The 22,399-nt window shown below is 40.8% G+C and overlaps 1 protein-coding gene across 2 annotated transcripts in view; it reads left to right on the forward strand.

Moving 5' to 3' along the window:
* Positions 1-22,399, forward strand: part of ddx46 (DEAD (Asp-Glu-Ala-Asp) box polypeptide 46) — a 69,528-nt gene that overhangs the window by 10,060 nt on the left and 37,069 nt on the right. The window contains exons 3-6 of one of the 2 annotated variants that reach the window (XM_043703462.2): positions 2,259-2,297; positions 4,058-4,186; positions 12,225-12,312; positions 16,499-16,664. In XM_043703462.2, the coding sequence (XP_043559397.1) occupies positions 2,259-2,297; positions 4,058-4,186; positions 12,225-12,312; positions 16,499-16,664 (422 nt within the window). The remainder of the gene's footprint in view (positions 1-2,258; positions 2,298-4,057; positions 4,187-12,224; positions 12,313-16,498; positions 16,665-22,399) is intronic. The other variant, XM_087995285.1, reaches the window with a different exon arrangement.

The following is a 22,399-nucleotide window of genomic DNA, read 5'->3' on the forward strand; positions in this document are numbered from 1 at the left end:
TGTGCTATTTATAAGATGCCCTGCAGAAATTCACCAAAGATCCCTAGATAGCATCTTCCAAGCTGATGACCACTTCAATCAAGAAGGACAAGGGCAGCAAATGCATGGGAACACCACCACCTTCAGGTTCCCCTTCAAGCCACTCACAATCCTGACTTGGAAATCTATTGCTGTTTCTTCACTGTTGCTGGGTCAATATCCTGGAATACCCTCCCTAATGGAATTGTGGGTTAGCCCACAGCAAGCGGACTGCAGCAAGAAGGTAACTCACCAACACCTCAAGGAGGCAACTAGGGTAGGGCAATAAATGCTGGACAGCCAGCAACGCTCACAACCCCACAGAAATGAAGAAGAATAAAGGAAAAGAACATTAGGAAGTCTGAAATAACTTGATGACCATAACAAGATACTTGATGAATGGGGAAGTATCCTGTTAGTGGATGCTATTTCCAATAAACAGTTTATTCTGTTCTTGATATTTGTTTGATCACGTTTCCCTCTTAAATTTTTTTTTTGCATTGATTACTTGAGTTCTCTGTTTTGGATATTTGCAGTTGAAGGAAATTAAATATATTGTCATCATCTGTACCTTTTTTGTTTTAAATTTAATTATATATTTTTTACTCAGTTACAAAAGTCGAGTTGTAAAGTAGATTTGGCATGGTCTTTTGAGCAGAGCAATATTTGCAATTGTATATGGTACTATGCATGATACTGATGTGGACTTTTGGCATTTAACATTGCTTATAGCAGCAAATAGCATCAAAACAGTTTAGATACTGGAACTCTGAAATAAAAACAGAAGGTACTAGAAATGCTGAGCAGGCCTAGCAGCTTCAGTTCAGTCAGAACAATTAACGAATGAAGAAAAGTTATATTTGACTCAATGTTAACTGTTTCATTTTACGTAGGTGCTGTCCAACCTTCTGAGTATTTCTAATGCTTTGTATTTTTAACCTATGCAAGTAACAGCCTTTATGACTACTTACATAAACCTACTTTATATGAAAGAACAGTTTTTCTGTATAGCTTATTGTCAACTGGTTTTAATTTATTAGACATCTCTGATCTACATATCAATAATGGTGAAATACTGATAACTTTAAAAGCTATAAACTTTTTATGCCTGCTATCTTTTAATGAGTTGAATGTTAACATTTTAAGGCCTATGCTAGAACTTTTGATATGGTCAAAATATTTTTAGTACCTTATTTTGAATTAGTATTTGATAGAAATGTGGAAAGTAAACTGTCTGACAAAATTTAAAATATAGGCATACTTTAAAATATACTGAAAAAGCATTGCCAGGACTACTCAAGTGAGTATTTTTATGCAAGTGATCCATTATGATCTGTACAGTGGCCTTGCTAGGCTGTTAATACTAGAATTGTTTGGGATACATTTTACATGTAACGGTGGATGGTGTCTTGTACTTTTGGAAGAAAAGTTCCTCCATTGAGAATATAGTAAATAGTTTAGTGTGTGCTCTATTAGATTATGGCATAAATTACTGTTTAGTTTATGCCATTGCAGAGTGTTTTGATCAACTGTCTTTCTTTTTCAGTCTAAGATGTCCTTTGCATTCCATAAATATCAATGACAATATTGAAATATGCATAGTTTGCATGAATATAAGTTTTTACTTTGCATTAATGTGCACACTTTCAGTTAAAGATCAAATTGATCTAGTGGAGTACAATAAATCAGATTGAAGTTCCATATTTGTGATCAGTCTGTTGTAGAACACTGCCATATGGTAATTCAAAACACATCTGATACACTTGCTTAAGTTTGATGGTATTTGATGGATGATTCATTTTTTTCGGCAATAAATCTTTTGTGGGTGAACATATAAAATGTCCCAATGTTGGCAAAGAGGTTGTTCAGCAACAAAGCCAATGCCAAAGTTACTCTGAAACTGACTGTCACCAGAATAGTACCTGGTGATTGTCCCGCTGGTTTTCCTTTTGTTGTTTATATTTTGTAGATTGTGGTTTGGCTTTCTAAATACAGGATTCACGGATTTGTGAATCTGGAAAATACAATAATGTCTTAAAGCACTATGTAATAAAAATGTGGTTATTGTTCCTAATTTATGGAACAAATGGCAGCCACACTGAATCCCTGGAAAAAATGATGAAATTTTAGCCCATTTTATATAGTCTAATGCAAGATGTAAAGCTGAGTATAACTTATTTTTGATTGTGTGCTATTTTCCACTTTCTTTCCAATTGTTTATTTAATTTTATCTCACACAGAATACCACAGAGATGCAGAATGTCAGTGGTCACACCAAAGTGAGTAGATAGCCATTTAAACTTTACCTAATGTTAGGACCAGGTTTTGCAGTTAATCGACTGCTGACTTTGAAGAAAGCTACCCACAAAGATTTTGTGATCTCTGTGGCGTGGACTTCCCTTTTCCCAACGTCAGTTTGAACCTGACGCAAAGTCAAAGGGATCTCCAGACATCCAACAGTGATGTCATCAAGTCGGGTAAGCAGCCAATCACGTTGAAATATTCTCACAGACAGCAAACCAGGGAGTAAAATGTACTGATTATCCTTCACTTTTCGTGAAGATTTTTGGAAGCAAAACAATGGTTGGGACATGTGCATGGGATTATGATATAACCCAAAGTATATATTTTTAAAGCAATTTTTAAAATTATGATGGAAAAATGTTCCACGAATATAACATTGTCTAGGACCAGTGAGGCTTATCGATACTTACAAACTTAGTGCACCAGAGAAAAAGCTCTGTTGCATCTCATTCAACAAGGTGTACTTTTTTCAAGGGTTTTACAGCAAAACTGTAAAACTGATTCCCATCAGTTCAGTGATTTCAATGATTGCCATCTGGGGAAGTCTTTAATGGTAAACCTCAAGGGCAGGCATAGAGTCACTGACAACAGCTTCAGTCTTTCTATGTTAAACTTGCCATGTGCGAAAGTCTAAGGTTTCTGTTTGTTTTGGAAGTATATGGAAGCAAGCACTGAAACTTCCCCATAATTACTACTGCATGAGCTGGTTAGAGGGTTTAGTCTTAGCTTATTAGTAGCACTCTGACCTTTTTCAATAAGGGAATTCTTGGTTTAGACCCTATTCTTGACATGTGAACGTAATGAGACTTCACGGTGTGGTGAACGCAATTAGTAGACTAAAACTGCAGTACAGTACTGATTTTGCAGCATTGCTGAAGGTGTCATCTTTTAGATGTGATATGGAGGTGCCTGTGTTGGACTGGGGTGGACACACGACTCCAGGTTATAGTCCAACAGGTTTATTAGAAATCACAAGCTTTCGGAGCACTACTCCTTCATCGGGTGATGAAGGAGCAGCGCTGCGAAAGCTTATAATTTCTAATAAACCTGTTGGATTGTGATTTTTTTTTTTTAGATGAGTAGTTGCACTGATTCCTGTCCCTCAGATAAACATTAAAAAATTCATTTTCAAAGAAGAGTGGGGAGGTTTGCCTAGTGTCCCAGCCAGTATTTAACACACAGCCAGTATAATCTCAAACAAAAAAAATGATGTGGTAATTTATCTCATTGCTGTTTGTGGGATCTTGAGAAGTGGAAATTGACTGCTGCGTTTTCCTACTTACAATGGTAAATACAAGTCAAAAATGCTTTGGCTGTGAAATGCTTTAACATTCTAAAATTACAAATTGCTACACAAATGCAACTTCATCTTTGTACCGTTCAGGATATATTTTATTTCTAACTTCAAGTTTTAGTTTCTTTTAAATAACATTATCAATGCTGTACAATATTAAAAATATTAATATGTTTTTACAGGTGGCTCCTGTATTATGCAGTTGGTTGAGGAAATAGCAAATATTAACTGTAAGCAAGTTTTCATAATAGGAGTAGCTAATGCCATACCAAATTGAAACTCAATTTGGGAAAGATGTCCGACTATATGAACTTAGCCATGGTTATATAAGATTGAAATGTTCAGATTCCCACTCAGTTGATAGAAAACTAAATAAATGAACTATGCTAAGATTGTTTCTTGGTTTTCCAATCAATAAAATCAAATACTTCCATCTTGTAGACGTTCCAGGAGTCGAGAGAGGAGGCGATCTCGCAGCCGTGAAAAACGACGATCAGTAAGCCGAGGCAGAAGCCGTAGGTCACATTCTCAACCACGCTCTCGAAGCCGCAGTAAGAGCAAGGAAAGAAGGTATTGGTTCAGAAGATTATGGGTATTATTTGACAGTGTAGAATATCAAATGAAGGGCAGTTAAAGATCAAAGTTTATTCTTTAGTTGAAATTGTGTATGGAGTCAGATGCAAAGCTGATTTACACGAGGGCTTATATTCTGTTGAATAAATATCTTCCTTCCATCAGCAAAAAGAGAAGTGTTTTTGGTAATTATTATGCTGAATTAGAGGGCTTTGATAATTCAGTTTCCTTACTATTTGTGTAACTTTGTGTTAATGATTTATTTTTAATAGATGCTTCACTTTGAACCTCTATTATACTCCCTATTTGTTTTACCATCTCTTGATGCTGATGCTAGCCTGAGGAAGTTATGCAGGGAGAAATGTGTGGAAATATATTATTAACACTGGTGCAGCTGATCATTCTTGAACGCATTCTATACATAAGATGGATCTATTGCTCATTCTGTTAGTTCTACAGAATCATCTTGTAAGTGTATCAATCTTCCATCAAGTTCCGTACTCTGATTTGAGTAATCAACTAGCCTTGACTAATGTCCTTCAGGTTTTCAAATCCTGCCATGTCGACATTCAATGAACTACTGAAACAGGAATTAAAAGCTAGTCTAGGTAATGGCAAACATGAAATTGCCATATTGTTCAAAAACCCTACTGATTCTCTCATGACCTTTGAGGGAAAGAAATCTGCTATTTTTTTTAATCCAATTGTGACACAATGTGCACAGCAATATAGTTGACTCTTAACTGCCCTTTAGCCCCATTTCTGACTGTGCTGCTAAGTTTTGAAGGGTGTATCTAATGAACTGAGCCAGAATTGGGTGGTGAGAGAAAAGGCCCATTTGACGTTTGTTTTCACCAAACTACCTATGACAAATGATGCGCCTGTCCATGACAGAGTTGGTGAGAGTGTCCCTTACTTAGTACTTGTATGTCTGGTGTCATGTCTGCATATTGAGGGTACCGTCAATCTTTTTTTTAATGGCAGTACTGCTGTCCTAAATGGGATATATTCAGAACAGATTTAGCTGCTCAGTACTGGGCATCCGCGATGCACTGTGGGCTGTCATCAGCAAAATTGTTCTCAGCCACAATATGTAACCTCATACCCTGACACGTCCCTCATTTCCTTTCATCAAACTCCATTCCGTGCAGAATGCAGGAGAGCATGGTAAAAACAGCACGTGACAAGCCCAAAAATTAGGTGCCAACCAGTCAGAGCTCTGATACAAGATTCCATGCATGCTAAATCAAAGCAGCATGCGATAGACAGACCTGAGCAATCTGCAATCAGAAGATTAAAAAAGCTTTGCATGTCTGCCACATCCAGTTGTGAATAGTGGTGGACAATTAAGCACTTGAGAGGAGGACACTGCTGAAAAGTGATGAGAAAGCCCAGCACATCAATGAACATGATATGGATGAAGTATAAGCAAATCTCTCCAGTCAGAAGGGTTAAATGGGTGATCCATCTCTATCTCTGCCCGAGTCCCAAGCATTACCGATTCAGTCTTCAACCAATTGGTTTCACTTCATGTGACATATTGAAAAGGCTGTGTAGGTATTGGAGACTCCAAAGGCTCTGGCCCTGAAAGCATCCCAGCTAGGGTGTTGAGGACTTGGGCCTCAGAACTAGTCCACCCATAGCCAATACAGCCATAACATTGGCAATCATCTGCAAGTAATGAAAGGTGTCATTATTCCTATCAAGCAGTATCTACTGAGTTATCATCTGCATTTGATGAAATATGGCATGGAGGATCCCTAAAAAAACTGAAATGAATAGGAATCAGCAAGAAACTTCTATAAGGTTGGAACAATACTTGGGGGACAAATGAAGATGGTTGTGGTCCAAGATATTACTGGATGTGTTCCCAGGCTAACCATCTTCAACTGTTGTATCAATAACTTTCTCCATTATAAGACTACAAGCGGAGATGGTCATATTTAGTAGCATTCATAACTCCTCTGATACAGAGACATTCCTTACTCATTTGCAACAAGATCCAGACAACATTTTGGCTTGGGCTGATCAGTGACAGTTGAATCATACAAGTGCGAAGCAATAAATAACTTCACCAAGAACAAATCTCCCTATAGTGTCAATGATATTTTCACTAAATCCACCACTATCAGTGGGTCTACCACTGATGAGAAATTGAAAGAGCCAGCCATATAAGTACAGTGCCTCCAAGAGCAAGTTGAAGTCTGGGAATTCTGCAGTGAGGAATTAATTACCTGACTCTCCACAGCCTTTTTGTCAATACAAGGCATAATTCAGGAGTAGGATGGAATACTTTTCTTTTTGCCACTTCCAGTAATCAGACTTCACATCGTCCTTGACAAATCAGCCCACTTGATTATTATCTTTGAAGAGAAAATGAGGTCTGCAGATGCTGGAGATCAGAGATGGAAATGTGTTGCTGGAGAAGCGCAGCAGGTCAGGCAGCATCTAGGGAACAGGAGAATCGACGTTTCGGGCATTAGCCGAAGAAGGGATTCTCCTGTTCCCTAGATGCTGCCTGACCTGCTGCGCTTCTCCAGCAACACATTTCCACCACTTGATTATTACCCTGTCCACCATCATAAATATTCTGCCCTGTTCACAGTGACAGCAGATACTTCAAGATACATCACAACTACCAATCTTCCTTTGGAAGTGCCATCTGGGAGTGGGAGTGCCACCTGCAGGTTTCCCCTCCAAGCCATGTACCATCCTGACTTGGAACCATTTTGCCATTCCTTCACTGTTGCTGGGTAAAAACCCTTCATAACAGCAATGTCTCTACACCACAAAGTCTGCAGCAGTTCAAGACGACACTCACAACCATCTTTATCAGGGCGGCCAGATGTAGGGAATAAATGCTGACTTAACCAGCAATATCCACAGTCTGTGAATGAATAAAAATCAAAAACCCATGACTTGGACCACCCTAGAAGAACAAGGACAGCAGATAAATGGCGATGTCAGCACCTGTATTTTGTATTCCAAATGCCCCACATTCTGAGATGAAGAGGGACATTACCATTCCTTCACTGTTATTCTGGCTGTAAAACCTGGGAATATCTTTCTAACCACCCTGATTGTACCTACATCAGGTGAAGCAGCAGTTCAGGAAGGCAGCTGGGCAAGGGCAATTTACAGTGGGCAGCAACACTCTTACCCCAGGAAACTCAAAATTCCAGCTGGACTAACAACGGGATAACGTCGTTGTTCTGTATATTTCTAGGACTGATGTTTCATAGCATCTGCATAAATCTGGCTATCCAGATGTTATGACGATATGGGGACAGACAGCCAAATCAGTCAGCCTCCATATTTCTGTATTAGCAACACAGTAAACTAAAATACTCAATGACTCTCAAACTGGACCCTAATGGTTCCTTAACAGATTTTTTGAATATCTTGTACCAAATTTTGAGAATAACTGATACCAGACACTGGGTTTCTAGCGTAAACAAAAGATTTAACAATTTATTCAGAATACAGTAGCTTTAGCAGAGCAAAGTTAAATCACAAGGTCATCTAGTTAATGTCTATGATTCAATCCCAATCCTTTTTAATTCAGAAACAAAAACAGAAATAGCTGGCAGAACTCAGCAAGGCTGGCAGCATCTGTGGGAACGAAGCAGACCTAACGCTTAAAATCTGTGACTCTTCATCTTTAATTCAGCGCCGATTTTTTCACATAGACAAACAGCCACGGTGAAAGGATAAATCAAAAGGGAAGAATAAAAGAGATGTAACTGGCCAGCTCATTTAGGCAGACTCAAAAATCCATGACATCACTGGCACATGGAATTGTGTCTTGCTTAATTTCTGATGACATCTATTCAAGAATATACCTTCAGTAGGCTTTGAGGAATATTCACTCAGTTCTTATAACTGAGAATCTTTTCTCTGAACTTGTAATAAGTTGATAATAGGAGTGTAACCACCATCCTGTAGCTTTTGCAGTCACGATCCTTCTGATCCAAATAGACTCAGAAAAGCAGTTCAAATTCTGGCCTCTCCCTGCCAGACTGACCATCTTCCCATGAGATCCCAGTTAACATTCAACATCTGCTGGATCATAAAATCTCTCCAGAGTTGAAGTGTTCTTAAAGCACTTCTTTTTTTAAACAAGAAATGCGACTTGGAATTACTTTATAGCTGACTCATAAGCAAATGCTACTTTGTTCTTTTCCTTGGAAATAGAACTGCTGCTACCCACAATCCAAAGGTCATCTTCAGCTCTCAGCTTAACTTCACAGCTGCAAACCAAAATTGATTTTAAAAAATCAATAATTAATGTCTCAACAGTGTTGTGCAGGATTTGATCAGTCTGAATCCAGTTATTGCAAGACGTGGATCTACCACTAGGTGGCATTAAATTGGCATTAATTCACGGCATAAAAGTTGGAAGAAATATTATTGCACAGAGCCTTCTGTGATGAAATACTGTCTCTTTGCCTGGATGAGTGCATCTCCAACAACACTCAAGTTTGATACATTCCAAGACAAAGCAGCCCTCATGATTGGAACACCGTTTACTAACTTCACCATTCACTCACTTACACACTTCACCATGATATATGGTGTTAATCATCTACAGGGTGCATCATCATAACTCACCAAGGCTTTCTTGATAGCACTTTAATACCTATATCCTCTACTACCTAGAAGTGCCTGATGTATGGGAACAACAACAACTGCAAGTCCCCCTCCAAAACTCTCAGCATCCTGATTTGGAACTGTCACCATTCCTTCACTGTCATTGTGTCAAATCCTGGAACTCCCTTCGTAATAGCATTGTGCCTTCCCTACACCGTCTATAGTGGCAGTTCACCACAAACTTCTCCAAAACAATTAGCATCGGCAATAAATGCTGGAAAGCCGGTCATGCCAGCATTCCATCACAAATGAATGAAACGAGAGGTTAAATTTATGAATATGATTTAGACAAGATTATGTGGCTAGTCTGTACAATAAATACTGAAAGAAAGCGAGGACCACAGATTCTGGAGATCAGAGTCGAAAAGTGTGGCGCTGGAAAAGCACAGCAGGTCAGGCAGCATCTGAAGAGCAAGAGTGTTGACGCTTTGGACATAAGCTCTTCATCAGGAATGTGGTTGGGGGTTAGGGAGAAGGTGGCGGGGGGGTGTTGGGGGGACATGGGGGAAGGTGGAAGGGAGCTGAGAGATAAATGTTGGGGTGTGGGTAAGGTGACTGGGAAGGTGATAAGTAGATGCAGGTGGAGGGTGATAGTGATAGGTCAGAGGGAAAGGTGGAGTGGATAGGTGGGAAGGAACATGGACAGGTAGGTCAGTGCTGAGTAGAAGGGTTCGATCTGGGATGAGATGGGGGGAAGAAGAGATAAGGAAACTGGTGAAGTTGACGTTGATGCCGTGTGGTCGGAGGGTACCAAGGCAGGTGATAAGGTGTTCTTCCTCCAGTCGGTGATTGGCTTGGATTTGGCAGCGGAGTAGGCCCAGGACTTGCATGTCCTTGGCAGAGTGGGAGGGGGAGTTGAAGTGGTCCGTCACAGGGCGGTGGGGTTGAACGACTCATCTTTTACCCCGGTACTTTCAACCGCAAAGCATCAACGTCAACTTCACCTGTTTCCTTATCTCCCATCCCACCACCACATCCGAGATCCAACCCTCCAACTTGGCACTGCCCTACCTGTCCATCTTCCTTCCCATATATCCATTCCACCCTCCCCTCCAACCAACACTATCACCTGCATCTACCTATTATCTTCCCAGCTACCCCCCTCCACACCCCCCCTATTTATCTCTCAGCCCCCTTCCATTCCCCACATTGCTGATGAAGGGCCTATGCCCAAAGTGTCGACTCTCCTGCTCCTCGGATGCTGCCTGGCCTGCTGTGCTTTTCTAGCACACTCTTTTCGACTCAGTATAATAAATAGGCTGGGCATCTATCTCTGTGTCCAGAAGTTCAAGAGGCCTCATCCTAGATCTGATGCTTTCTGAATTTTCAGTAATGTACACATTAAGCAGCATTAATTTCAACTCCTGTTGCTGATATGTTATGCTATGGTATGTTAAGTTGCCTACAAAGTTCAAAAAAAAACTTAGAGAAGGCTTTAATGTGCATCAAACTAACTTAATTTGGAGCACTAATGTGATTGTTTGAAATGATAATTTATCGATACAGAAGAAAATACCGCAAGTGCTGGAAATGAAAAACAATAAATGCTAAATATGCTTGGATTAGACAGCATTTAAGAGGAGAAAAATAGATATGATGTTTCTGGTTGCTAACCTTCGGTCAGTACAGAAAAGGTCACTGACCTGAAACATTAAGTCTGAGTCTCCCTGTGCAGATGCTACCTGGCCTTCTAAATAGAGTCTTAGAGATGTACAGCACAGAAACAGACCCAACTTGTCTATGCCGACCAGATATCCCAACCTAATTTAGACCCATTTGCCAGCACTTGACCGAAATCCCTCTGAAACCTTCCTATTCATATACTCACCCAGATGCCTTTACAATGTTGCAATTGTATCCAGCCGCCACCATTTCCTCTGACAGCTCATTCCATTCATGCACCACCCTCTGTGTGAAAAACTTGCCCCTTTGGTCTCTTTTATATCTTATCCCTCTCACCTTAAACCTATGCCCTCTAGTTCTGGACTCCCTGACCCCAGGGAAAAGACTTTGTCTATTTACCCTATCCAAGCCCCTCATGGTTTTATAAACCTCTATAAGGTCACCCCTCAGCCTCCGACTCTCCAGGAAAAACAGCCCTAGCCTATTCAACCACTTCCTATAGCTCAAATCCTCCAACCCTGGCAACATCCTTGTATATCTTTTCTGAACCCTTTCAAGTTTCACAACATCGTTCCGATAGGAAGGAGACCAGAATTGCATACAATATTCCAAAAGTGGCCTAACCAATGTCCTGCACAGCTGCACCATGACCTCCCAACTCCTATACACAATACTCTGACCAATAAAGGAAAGCATACCAAATACCGACTTCACAATCCTATCTACTTGCAATTCTACCTTCAAGGAACAATGAACCTGCACTGTAAGGTCTCTCTGTTCAGCAACACTCTCTAGGACCTTACCATTAAGTGTATAGGTCCTACTCTGATTTGCTTTTCCAAAATGCAGTACCTCGCATTTATCTAAATTAAACTCCATCTACCACTCCTCAGACCAAGATCTCGTTGTAATCTGAGGTAACCTTCTTCGCTCTTCACTACACCTCCAATTTTGGTGTCATGTGCAAACTTACTAGCTATACCTCCAATGTTCATATCCAGATCATTTATATAAATGATGAAAAGCAGTGGACCCAGCACCGAATCTTGTGACACTCTATTGGTCGTAGGCCTCTAGTCAGAAAAGCAATCCTCCACCACCACCTTTGTCTTATACCTTTGAGCCAGTTCTGTATCCAAATGGCTAGTTCTCCCTGTATTCCAAAAGATCTAACCTTGCTAACCAGTCCCATGGGGAACCTTGTCAGATGCCTTACTGAAGTCCACATAGATCATGTCTACTACTCTGCCCTCGTCAATCCTCTTTTTTTACGTCTTGAAAAAACTCAATCAAATTCGTGAGACATAATTTCCCACACACAAAGCCATGCTGACTGTCCCTAATCAGTCCTTGCCTTTCCAAATACATGTAAATCCTGTCTCTCGGGATTCCCTCTAACAACTTGCCCACCACTGACATCAGGCTCATCAGTCTGTAGTTCCTTGGTTTTTCCTTACCACCTTTCTTAACTAGTGTCACCAGGTTAGCCAATCTTCAGCCTTCCAGCACCTCACTGTGACTATCCATGATAAAAATATCTCACCAAGGGGCCCAATATTTCCAATATTTTGTCTTTACTGTATTTTATTACATTAGTACAAAATTTCTCTAAGAAAATAGAATGGTCATTAGATAAAGGATTCATTTAGCTAATGTTCTTTAAGAAAGTTTAAAAAAACTAATGTTCAAATTATTCAGTTTAAGCATGTTCACACCAGACTGACACGGTGGCTCTAATAATTGTGTTATGTGTATTTTTCAGATCAAAATCTAAAGACCGCATAGAAGTCACCAATGAGGCTGTCAAAGAGAAGAAAAAAGAGGAGAAAGATGATGACAAAGATGTCAGTGTAAGTGAAATAAAGAATTTACCTAATTAACAACTTTCAAAGGTTTAGGATAGCCCTAAGTGCTTTATAGCCAATGAAGTACTCCTGAGTGTAGAGAAAAGTGAAAACCGGGTTACATTCAGTAAGGCACCCTAAAACACCAATGAATGATTAACCAGTTAATCAGCCTATCATTTAAAAAGAAACCAAACTACTGCAGATACTGGATACCTGCAATAAAGAAGGAATGCTGAAGGCACTTAGCAGGTTTGGCAACATCTGGTGGACTGAAACAGTTAACGCTCCAAGTGCAGTATGGCTCTTTTTCCCAGCTTGCGTAAAGGTGAAGTCCCTCATCTCTGGAAACCTTCTCATAAATCTTTTCTTGGGTACCTACAATTGGACACAACCTTCCAGTTGGAGACAAATCAATGCCTTCTAAAGGTTCATCCTAATTTCTTTGCTTGCATCATGGATAAAGAGGGAATGGGATGAATTTCAATTATGATGTCTTTTCCCTTCTGAAGCCCAAAACAGCAAAGTATTGTTTGACTCAGCCCTTTCCATTTTCATTCCTGGCTATTATTGAGGTGGGCCAAAGTGCATCAATCAAACCCTGAATTTTGGATTCTGAGTTTTTAAAAATGAAGTCAAAGTGTAGGGGAATTGCTTTGCTACTCCATCCATATATACAAGCACTCTGGAAATGAAGGAAGACAGGAGAGGAGCTAGGTTATATTCACAAGTTTTGGTAAATCCACAGCTCTTAAAAATCAGTTCATGTGGCTTTCAACTTTCCAGTGGTCAATGTCCAATCAGTTTCCTTGGTGAGCTGAACCTGCTAGATTTCCTTCTTGCAAATAAAATCTAGGCTACTTTCTGGCCATAAGCTTAAATATAGAAGTAGACAGTCCAAGATATGTTGTCAACTGAGCCTGGTTTCCTTCTCCTCCTCTGAGGTCAAGCAACAGTTGAGTTAGAATCCCAGAATCGTAGGCATTATTAATAATCCTACTCATAAATGTTACTGCACATCTCTGGAGCAAGTGGGACATGAACCCGGTCTACCTGGCTCTGGTGGGGACACTGCCAATACTTAAACAATTCAACAAGCTTGGATTGGAGATGGAACCATGATAAGCATTTCACTTGCTGTGGACACAGCTTAGTGGGCCAGTTAGAAGGTCATTAAGCTGACAGTATAGCGTTATCTCATCACCAGAGTTTTCATTACAAAGCAAAGAGTTAATTATTAAAAGCATTGTAACTTGTTTTAATTCTCACATGGGTTGTAGACGTTGGTGACTGACTCCTAGTTGCCCTTAAGAAGGTGGAGGTGAGCAGCCTTTTTGAACTGCTGTAGTTTATTTGGTGTAGATATATCCAGAATGCCCTTATGGAGTTGCAGGAATTTGACCCCGTGGCACTGAAGGAGCAATGATATTTTTAAAATTCTACTTGGAGGGATAATAGTGTTCCTGTGTTTCTCCTGTCCTTGTCCATCTAGGTGGCAATGGTCATGGAACTTTCAACATGCTGCTTAAGGAGCCTTGGTGAATTTATGCAGTGTGCCTTGTTGACGGTACACACTGCTGCTACTAAACTTCTGTGGTGGAGGGACTGGATTTTATTTGCAGATGTGCTGCCAATGAAGTGACCTGCTTTGACCCTGATTGTGTCAAGTTTCTTGAAAATTGTTGGAGTTGCACTCATCTAGGAAAATTTAATTTTAAACATAGTGTTTTGAATGCTTTCCTTTGTCCAAGTTGTAATGAGCCAATTGCTTCCAGCCAAGTCCATTAACAGCTTTAGTTGGATATCTATACAATGCAGGGGGTTCAGAAACTTCTAGAAATGAGATCATGCAATCATCATCAGCCATTTTATAAGTCTAGCAAGGTTTTAGATTAGATTAGATTAGATTACTTAGTGTGGAAACAGGCCCTTTGGCCCAACATGTCCTCACCGACCCGCCGAAGCGCAACCCACCCAGACCCATTCCCCTACATTTACCGCTTCACCTAACACTACAGGCAATTTAGCATGGCCAATTCACCTAACCTGCACATTTTTTTGGATTGTGGGAGGAAACCAGAACACCCGGAGGAAACCCACACAGACACGGGGAGAATGTGCAAACTCCACACAGAGAGTTGCCTGAGGCGGGAGTTGAACCCGGGTCTCTGGAGCTGTGTGGCAGCAGTGCTAACCACTAAAGAAAGAGTTTCAGTGGTGAAAAATGGGAGAAATTCCAGTTTTGCTTGGGATTTCTCTTCACACTCTCAAGCCATGATGTTTGTGTAATAAAGTCAAGAATCCCTTATGCCTGTTAATGTTTGGATGTTCCTAATCAGTTCCTAACACACCTCTGGGACAGGAGGGACTCAAACTAGAGTTTGTTTGCTCAGAGCTACTCCTGCATCACAGAAGCTCCTGTTCGTGGTTGATGATGATGTTGTTAAAAATACACAGGTGACAGCTGTTATTTTGTTAACAATTGACAAGGGCCCTGTTGGGAAATTTGTGGCACACTAGTAATGTCCCTATCTCTGAGCAAGGAGGCACATGTTCAAATCCCACCTGCTGCAGTTGTGTATAATAACATCTCTAACATGTCAATTAGAAAATATCCTTGAGAGAGCCCTGTTTGTGCTGTTGTGGCACAGTGACAGTGTCCCCACCTCTAAGCCAGGAGGACTGGATCAAGCTCCACCTGCTCCTGAGCTGTGGAGGTGAGACATCCCTAAACTACCTTTAGAAAATATCTTAAAAGCAAATATATAGGATCCTGAATGCTTTAACAGCTGTTGCTTGTTAACTTTATTTGATTAATTTCATTTAGTTGGTATTCAAAAGGCTATAACAGAAGAAAACTTGGGCATTGTTAGAAATCTATAATCTATAATCCTGCATCTTGCAAATAAATTACCCAACAAAGAAAGGATCTTGTTCAGTATTTTAACGTCTGTTTCTGAATGTGACCTTAACATCATCATTGATTTATATCGACAATACTTTCAGGTGATCCCCGCTCCTCTTTCAAAGGAAAGTCATTTGCATCAAAATGTTAACTTTATATTTCTCTCCAGATGCTGCCAAACCTGTTTTCCATCATCAGTTTGTCTTTATTTTATTCATTTTGTGGAATGTGGGCATTGCTAACTGGCCAGCGTTTATTGCCCATCCCTAGTTGCCCTTGAGAATGTGTGGTGAGCTACCTTCTTGAACCACTGCAGTCCACCTGACCCACAGTGCCATTAGGGAGGGAAGTCCAGATTTTGACCCAATGACAGTAAAAGAACAGTGATATATTTCCAAGTTAGGATGGTGAGTGACTTGAAAGGAAACTTGAAGATGGTGAGGATCCCATATATCTGCTGCCCTTGTCCATCGAGATGGAAATGGTCGTAGTTTTGGATCTTGTAGATAGAACACACTGCTGCTACTGTCAGTGGTGGAGGGAGTAGACGTAGGGCCAATAAAGTGGGCTGTTTTGTCATGGATGATGTCCAACTTCTTGAGTGTTGTTGGAACTGCACCCATCCATGCAAGTAGAGAATATTCCATCGCATTCCTTTTTTGTGCCTTGGAGATGGTGGCTTTAGGGAGTCAAGAGGTGAGTTACTCGTTGCAGTGTGCCAAGCCTCTGACCTGCTCTTGCAGCCACTGTATTTATGTGGCGAGTCCAGTTGAGTTTCTGGTCAGTGGTAATACCCAGGATGTTACCATTGACAGCACTACTGAATTTGAAGGCGTTGTGGTTATTTTGTCCCTTATTTGAGATGGGCATTGCCTAGCATTGGTGTGGTGAAAATATTACTTGCCAGTTGTCAGCCCAAACCTGGATATTGTCCAGATTTTGTTGCATTTGAACTGCTTCACTATCTGAGGAGTCACGAATGGTGCTGAACATTGTGTAATCATTAGTGAGCATCCCTATTTCTGACCATATGATGGAGGGAATCTTTCGATCTTTACATTTGCATTAGCATGCATATGCTGTATAAATATGAATGTTTAGAACCTGAGTCCAATAGGTAATGCAAATTAGTCATTTTTCGCTTTCATTTTCAGAAATGCAATTACTCATGATGTTAGTGCTAACTGGTTAGTTAGTTAGCTAACAGAGTAAAGGCTAATGGAGAAGTTTTGCTGTCATATTGAAATTAATTAACTTTAATTATCAAAATCTCATCAATTCTAATAGAATTTTGAGCAAAGTAAATTGGAAGAGGAAATGAGAAAACGGAAAGAACGTGTTGAAAAATGGAGAGAAGAACAGCGTAAAAAGGTCGTTGAAAACATTGGTGAAATAAAGAGAGAACTTGAAGAGATGAAACAGGGCAAAAAATGGAGCCTTGAGGATGATGATGGTAAAATTTTTAATCCAGTTTTTGCATTGTTTCCAATGAATTACTTCGAATTGCAATGATATTGTCACATAGTCAACATTTTAAACACAGCAGCATCTTTGAAGGATTTTGGATGCTGGGACATTGCATAAATTTCAGGATGAAATAGACAGATTTTCTAACTAGGAGTATGTTGAGGGCTTATGGAGAGTGGGCAGGAAAGTGGAGTTGAGGCTGAGATTATATCAGCCATGGCCGAACCAAACAGCAGAGCAGACTTGAGGGGCTGAATTGTCAACTGCTGCTTCTAGTTCTTCTGTTCTTATATTGACTGGTTTGGTAGTATTGCTTGGGGGACACCTCTTGGCCAAGGCATTGAGCACACTCCCAAATCTTGTTAATGCCAGAAATCATTTTGTGTCCAAATAGCCTAAGCCCTTGATTGAACATTTATTTGGAAAATATTTCCAGGTTTATTGGTTAATTATTTTGGATGAGAGGAGGATAGAAAAAAGGCAGAAAGGAAATGGAATCATTGGATAAATATGATGTTGTTTATTTGCTCATGGAATGTGAGCTTCGCTGACTAGGCCAGCATTTATTGCCCATACCCAGCTGCCTTTAAGAAGGTTGAGGTGAACTGCCTCCTTAAACTGCTGCAGTGGATGGTTTGAATTATTTGCCCAAGTCAACCAGTCCAAGTTGACATCTATCTTCCCTTTCAACTTCCATGTATTAGGTCCTGCAGCCTTACTGAGATTGCCAGGAAAGAAAACCATAGACATCTCTGTCTGCTGGGGTTTTTAGTTTCCTGTTAAATTTGAGAATGTCTGTGGTTGCAGGGTAATTAGAATATCTAGAACATGCATTGTTGCATGCATGTTCATCTGCTTGTGTCTAACACAGGATAGAAATTATCAAAAAGTAGTTACATCAATTCACGTTGCTTTAGATTATATTGGAACAAGAACTGGTGAGGGATGGTCAACATGATTTTGTGTGTGGGCAATCATGTCTCACTAACTTAATTGAGTTTTTGAAGAAGTAACGAAGAGGATTGATGAGGGCAGAGCAATGGACGTGATCTGCATGGACTTCGGTAAGTCATTCAAGAAGGTTCCTCATGGTAGACTGGTTAGTAAGGTTAGATCACATGGAATACAGGGAGAACTAGCCATTTGGGTACAGAACTGGCTCAAAGGTAGAATATAAAGGGTGGTAGTGGAGGGTTGCTTTTAGACTGGAGGCCTGCGACCAGTGATGTGCCACAATCAGCGCTCGATCCACTGCTTTTTGTCACTTATATAAATGATTTGGATGTGAACCGAGGTATGGTTAGTAAGTTTGCAGATGACGCCAAAATTGGAGGTGTAGTGGACAGCAAAGCAGGTCACCTTAGAAATCAATGCGATCTTGATCAGATGGGCCAATGGGCTGAGGAGTGGCAGACTGAGTTTAATTTAGATAAATGTGAGGTGCTGCATTTTGGAAAGGCAAATCAGGGCAGGAATTGTACACTTAATGAGAAGGTCTGGGGGAATGTTGCTGAACAAAGAGACCTTGGAGTGCAGGTTCATAGTTCCATGAAAGTGGAGTCGCAGGTGGATAGGATAGTGAAGAAGCATTTTGTATGTTTTCCTTTATTGGGCAGAGCATTGAGAATAGTAGTTAGGACGTTATGTCGCGGCTTACAGGACATTGGTTAGGTCACTTTTGGAATATTGTGTGCAATTCTGGTCTCCCAGCTTTGGAAGGATGATTTAAAACTTGAAAGGGTTAGAAAAGATATACAAGGTTGTTGCCAGGATTTGAAGGTTTGAGCTGTAGGGAGAAGTTTAATCAGGTGGGGCTGTTTTCCCAGGAGCGTCATAGGCTGAGGGGTGACCTTGTAGAGGTTTATGAAATCATGAGGGGCATGGATATGGTAAATAGACAAGGTCTCTTTCCCGGGAGAGGGGAGTCCCAAAACTAGAGGGCATAGGTTTAAGATGAGAGCAGAAAGATTTCAAAGGGACCTAAGGGGCAACCTTTTCACATAGAGCGTAGTGGTGTGGAATGAGCTGCTAAGGAAGAGGTTGGAGGCTGGTACAATTACAACATTTAAATGGCATCGGGGAGGATAGATGAATAGGAAGGGCTTAGAGGGAAATGGGCCAAGTGCTGGCAGATGGGACGAGATTTATTTAGGATATCTGGTTGATATGGGCGAATTGGACTGAAGGTTCTCTTTTTGTGCTGTACATCCCTATGATTCTATGACTGTATTTGTATTTGGAATGAACGTTTTGCACTCAGCAATTATTTGATTTACTGTTCGATCAGAATGCATGTCATTTGCTCTGTAATATTCCAAACAGGTCCAGTGCTCTGGTTTTAATTTTGATATCAAAGTCACAACCAGTTTCAAAAAGCATGGCAGCATAATATAATACTGCAAACTTTCCATTCTTAAGCTTTCCGTTGAGACCCGAAACAGAATTCAACATGGATAAGCATAAGGTTTTATAGTTTCCATTGAGACCCGAAACAGAATTCAACATGGATAAGCATAAGGTTTTATAGTCTCGTAGGAGATAAGGAGGTCATAATTTGGAAAAAAAAAAGTGGAATCTAGGAATTGAAATACATAAATCAAAAAGTATCTATTGTAGTTAAAAAGGCAAGCTGAATCATAGTTTCATTTTTAGATTGATAGAATTAAAAAGTAGAGGTGTTGCACTGAATTTGCCTTGAATCTTGAAGGACATTGCGGAGTGTTCTCTGCAATTCCGGTGTCTCATTTGGAAAGGATATGCAGGCACTGGAGCAGATTCAAAAACTGTTTCCAAGAATATTAACCAAACTAGCAGGTTCACATTTTGTGAAGGATGAGCAAGCAACTGAAAGGACTCCTCCAGGGATCATCTTTGATTTGTCATAGAGTCATAGCGATGTACAATATGGAAACAGACCCATCGGTCCAACTCGTCCATGCCAACCAGATGTCCCAACCCAATCTAGTCTCACTTGCCAGCATCTAGCCCATATCCCTCCAAACCCTTTCTATTCATATACCCATCCAGATGCCTTTTAAATTTTGGAATTGTACGAGCCTCCACTAGCTTATTCTACTCGTACCACCCTCTGTGTGACAATGTTGCCCCTTAGATCTCTTTTATATCTTTTCCCTCTCATCCTAAACCTATGCCCTCTAGTTCTGGACTTCCCCACCCCAGAGAAAAGACTTTGTCTATTTACCCTATCCATGATTTTATAAACCTCTATAAGGTCATCCCTCAGCCTCCAACGCTCCGGGAAAACAGTCCTAGCCAATTGAACCTCTCCCTAGAGCTCAAATCCTCCAACCCTGGCAACATCCTTGTAAATCGTTTCTGAACCCTTTCAAGTTTCACAACATCTTTCCAATGGGAGGGAGACCACAATTGCATGCAATATTCCAACAGTGGTCTAACCAATGTCCTGTACAGCCACAACATGACCTCCTAACTCCTGACCAATGAAGGAAAGCATACCAAACGCCGCCTTCACTATCCTGTCAATCTACTACTCCACTTTCAAGGAGCTATGAACATGCACTCCGAGATCTCTTTGTTCAGCAACACTCCCGAGGACCTTACCATTAAGTGCATAAGTCCTGCTAAGATTTGCTTTCCCAAGCACCTCATATTTATGTAAATTAAACTCTATCTGGCACTTCTCAGCCCATTGGCCCATCTGATCAAGATCCTGTTGTAATCTGAGGTAACCTTTTTCGCTGTCCACTACATCTCCAATTTTTGGTGTCATCTGCAAACTTACTAAGTATACCTCATGCTCACATCCAAATCATTTATATAAATGATGAAAGGTAGTGGACCCAGCACCGATCCTTGTGGCACTCCACTGGGAATATCCACCCTCCGTACAGCTATAATGCTATCTCTTATCAAAAACACCACTCCCCTCTCCTCTCTTGCCTCCCTTTCTATCCTTCCTGTAGCATTTGTATCCTGGAACTGCCAGTCCTATCCATCCCTGAGCCATGTTTCTGTAATTGCTATGATATGCCAGTCCAATGTTCCGAACTATGCCCTGAGTTCCCTGTTAGGCCTCTTACATTGAAATAAATGCAGTTTAATTTATCAGTCCTACCTTGTTCTCTGCTTTGCCCCTGCCTGTCATGACTGTTTGACTCACTTCTTTTATCAACTGCACCAGTCTCAGATTGATCTCTTTCCTCACCATCTCCCTGGGTCCTGCTTCCCACATTAACAGTTTAAGTCCTCCTGAGCAGCTCCAGCATACTTCCTGCCAGTATATTAGTTCCCTTCCAATTCAGGTGTAATCCGTCCTTTTTTACAGGTCACGTCTACCCCAGAAGAAATGCCAATGATCCAAACATGTGAACCTTCTCCCATACACCAGCTCCTCAGCCATGCATTCATCTGCTCTATCCTCCTATTCCTGCCCTCACTAGCTCGTAGCACCGAGAGTAATCCAGATATTACTATTCTCGAAAACCTCCTTTTTAAATTCTTGCCTTACTCTCTGCAATCTCCCTTTAGAATCTCAATCTTTTCCCTTCCTATGTCATTGGTTCCATTGTGTACAGTGACCTCCTGCTGGCCCGTCTCCCCCTTGAGAACATTCTGCACCATCTCTGAGGCATCCTTGATCCTGGTACCAGGGAAGCAATACACCATTTTGATTTTTCACTGCTGGCCACAGAAAGTTCTGTCTGTACCTCGGACTTGAGAGTCCTCTCACACAATCGAATGCTTGGAACCCGATGTACCTCTCATTACATTAGAACCAGTTTCAATACCAGAAACTTGGCTGTTCGTGCTACGTTCCCCTGAGAATCCATTACGCCCTACATTTTCCAAAACAGCATACTTGCTTGAAATGGGGATAGCCACAGAACACACCTGCGCTAGGTGCCTCGCTCTCTTACCTTTCCTGGAGTTAACCTCTCTGTGACTGTATCTGAGACCTTCCCCCTACTTTCTATAACTGCCATCCATCACATCCCTCTGCTCTTGTGAATTCCTCATTGCCTCTAACTGTCTCTCCAACTGATCCATTTGATCTGATAGGATTTGCAAGCAACGGCATTTATTGCAGGTATAATCCTTAGTAACACGTAAACTCTCCCTCAACTCCTGCATTCGACAAGAAGAGCATATCACTCTACTAAGGGCCATTTTTGTTTCTTTCCCAGAAAATAGCACTATCTTGATTCCTCTCCAAAACACTGCTTCAAGTTAAATTAATACTTATGGCTTATATTTTAAGTTTAATAAAGGGACATAGCTCAGTAAAACATATAATCAAGAAAGAACCCACTCTGCTCACTACTGCAGACTTACTTTAATCCTCACTTAAAATATCCACTTATCTGTTTCTGTGCTGTGACTTCTTCCAAACAGGTTCCTCCAAGATCAAATATGGAGTTCACTGTTTTTTAATTTTCCCAGACACAGTTTTCGATGTCCAGTGATACATTAATTCATCAGCAAAGGCAGTAACTGCTAACTCGGTCAGTTAGCAATGTGGGCATCTTTCTCTCTCTCTGCACTGACCTCCCCATTTGGGGAAAGATATAAAAGAGACTTAAGGGGCAATATTTTCACACAGAGGGTGGTACGTGTATGGAATGAGCTGCCAGAGGAAGTGGTGGAGGCTAGTACAATTGCAACATTTAAAAGGCATTTGGATGGGTATATGAATAGGAAAGGTTTGGAGGGATATGGGCCGGGTGCTGGCAGGTGGGACTA

The sequence above is a fragment of the Chiloscyllium plagiosum genome, unplaced genomic scaffold (assembly GCF_037043375.1).
Source record: "Chiloscyllium plagiosum isolate Xiang-an unplaced genomic scaffold, Cpla_swu_hap1 HiC_scaffold_16, whole genome shotgun sequence".
NCBI classification, from domain to species: domain Eukaryota; kingdom Metazoa; phylum Chordata; class Chondrichthyes; order Orectolobiformes; family Hemiscylliidae; genus Chiloscyllium; species Chiloscyllium plagiosum.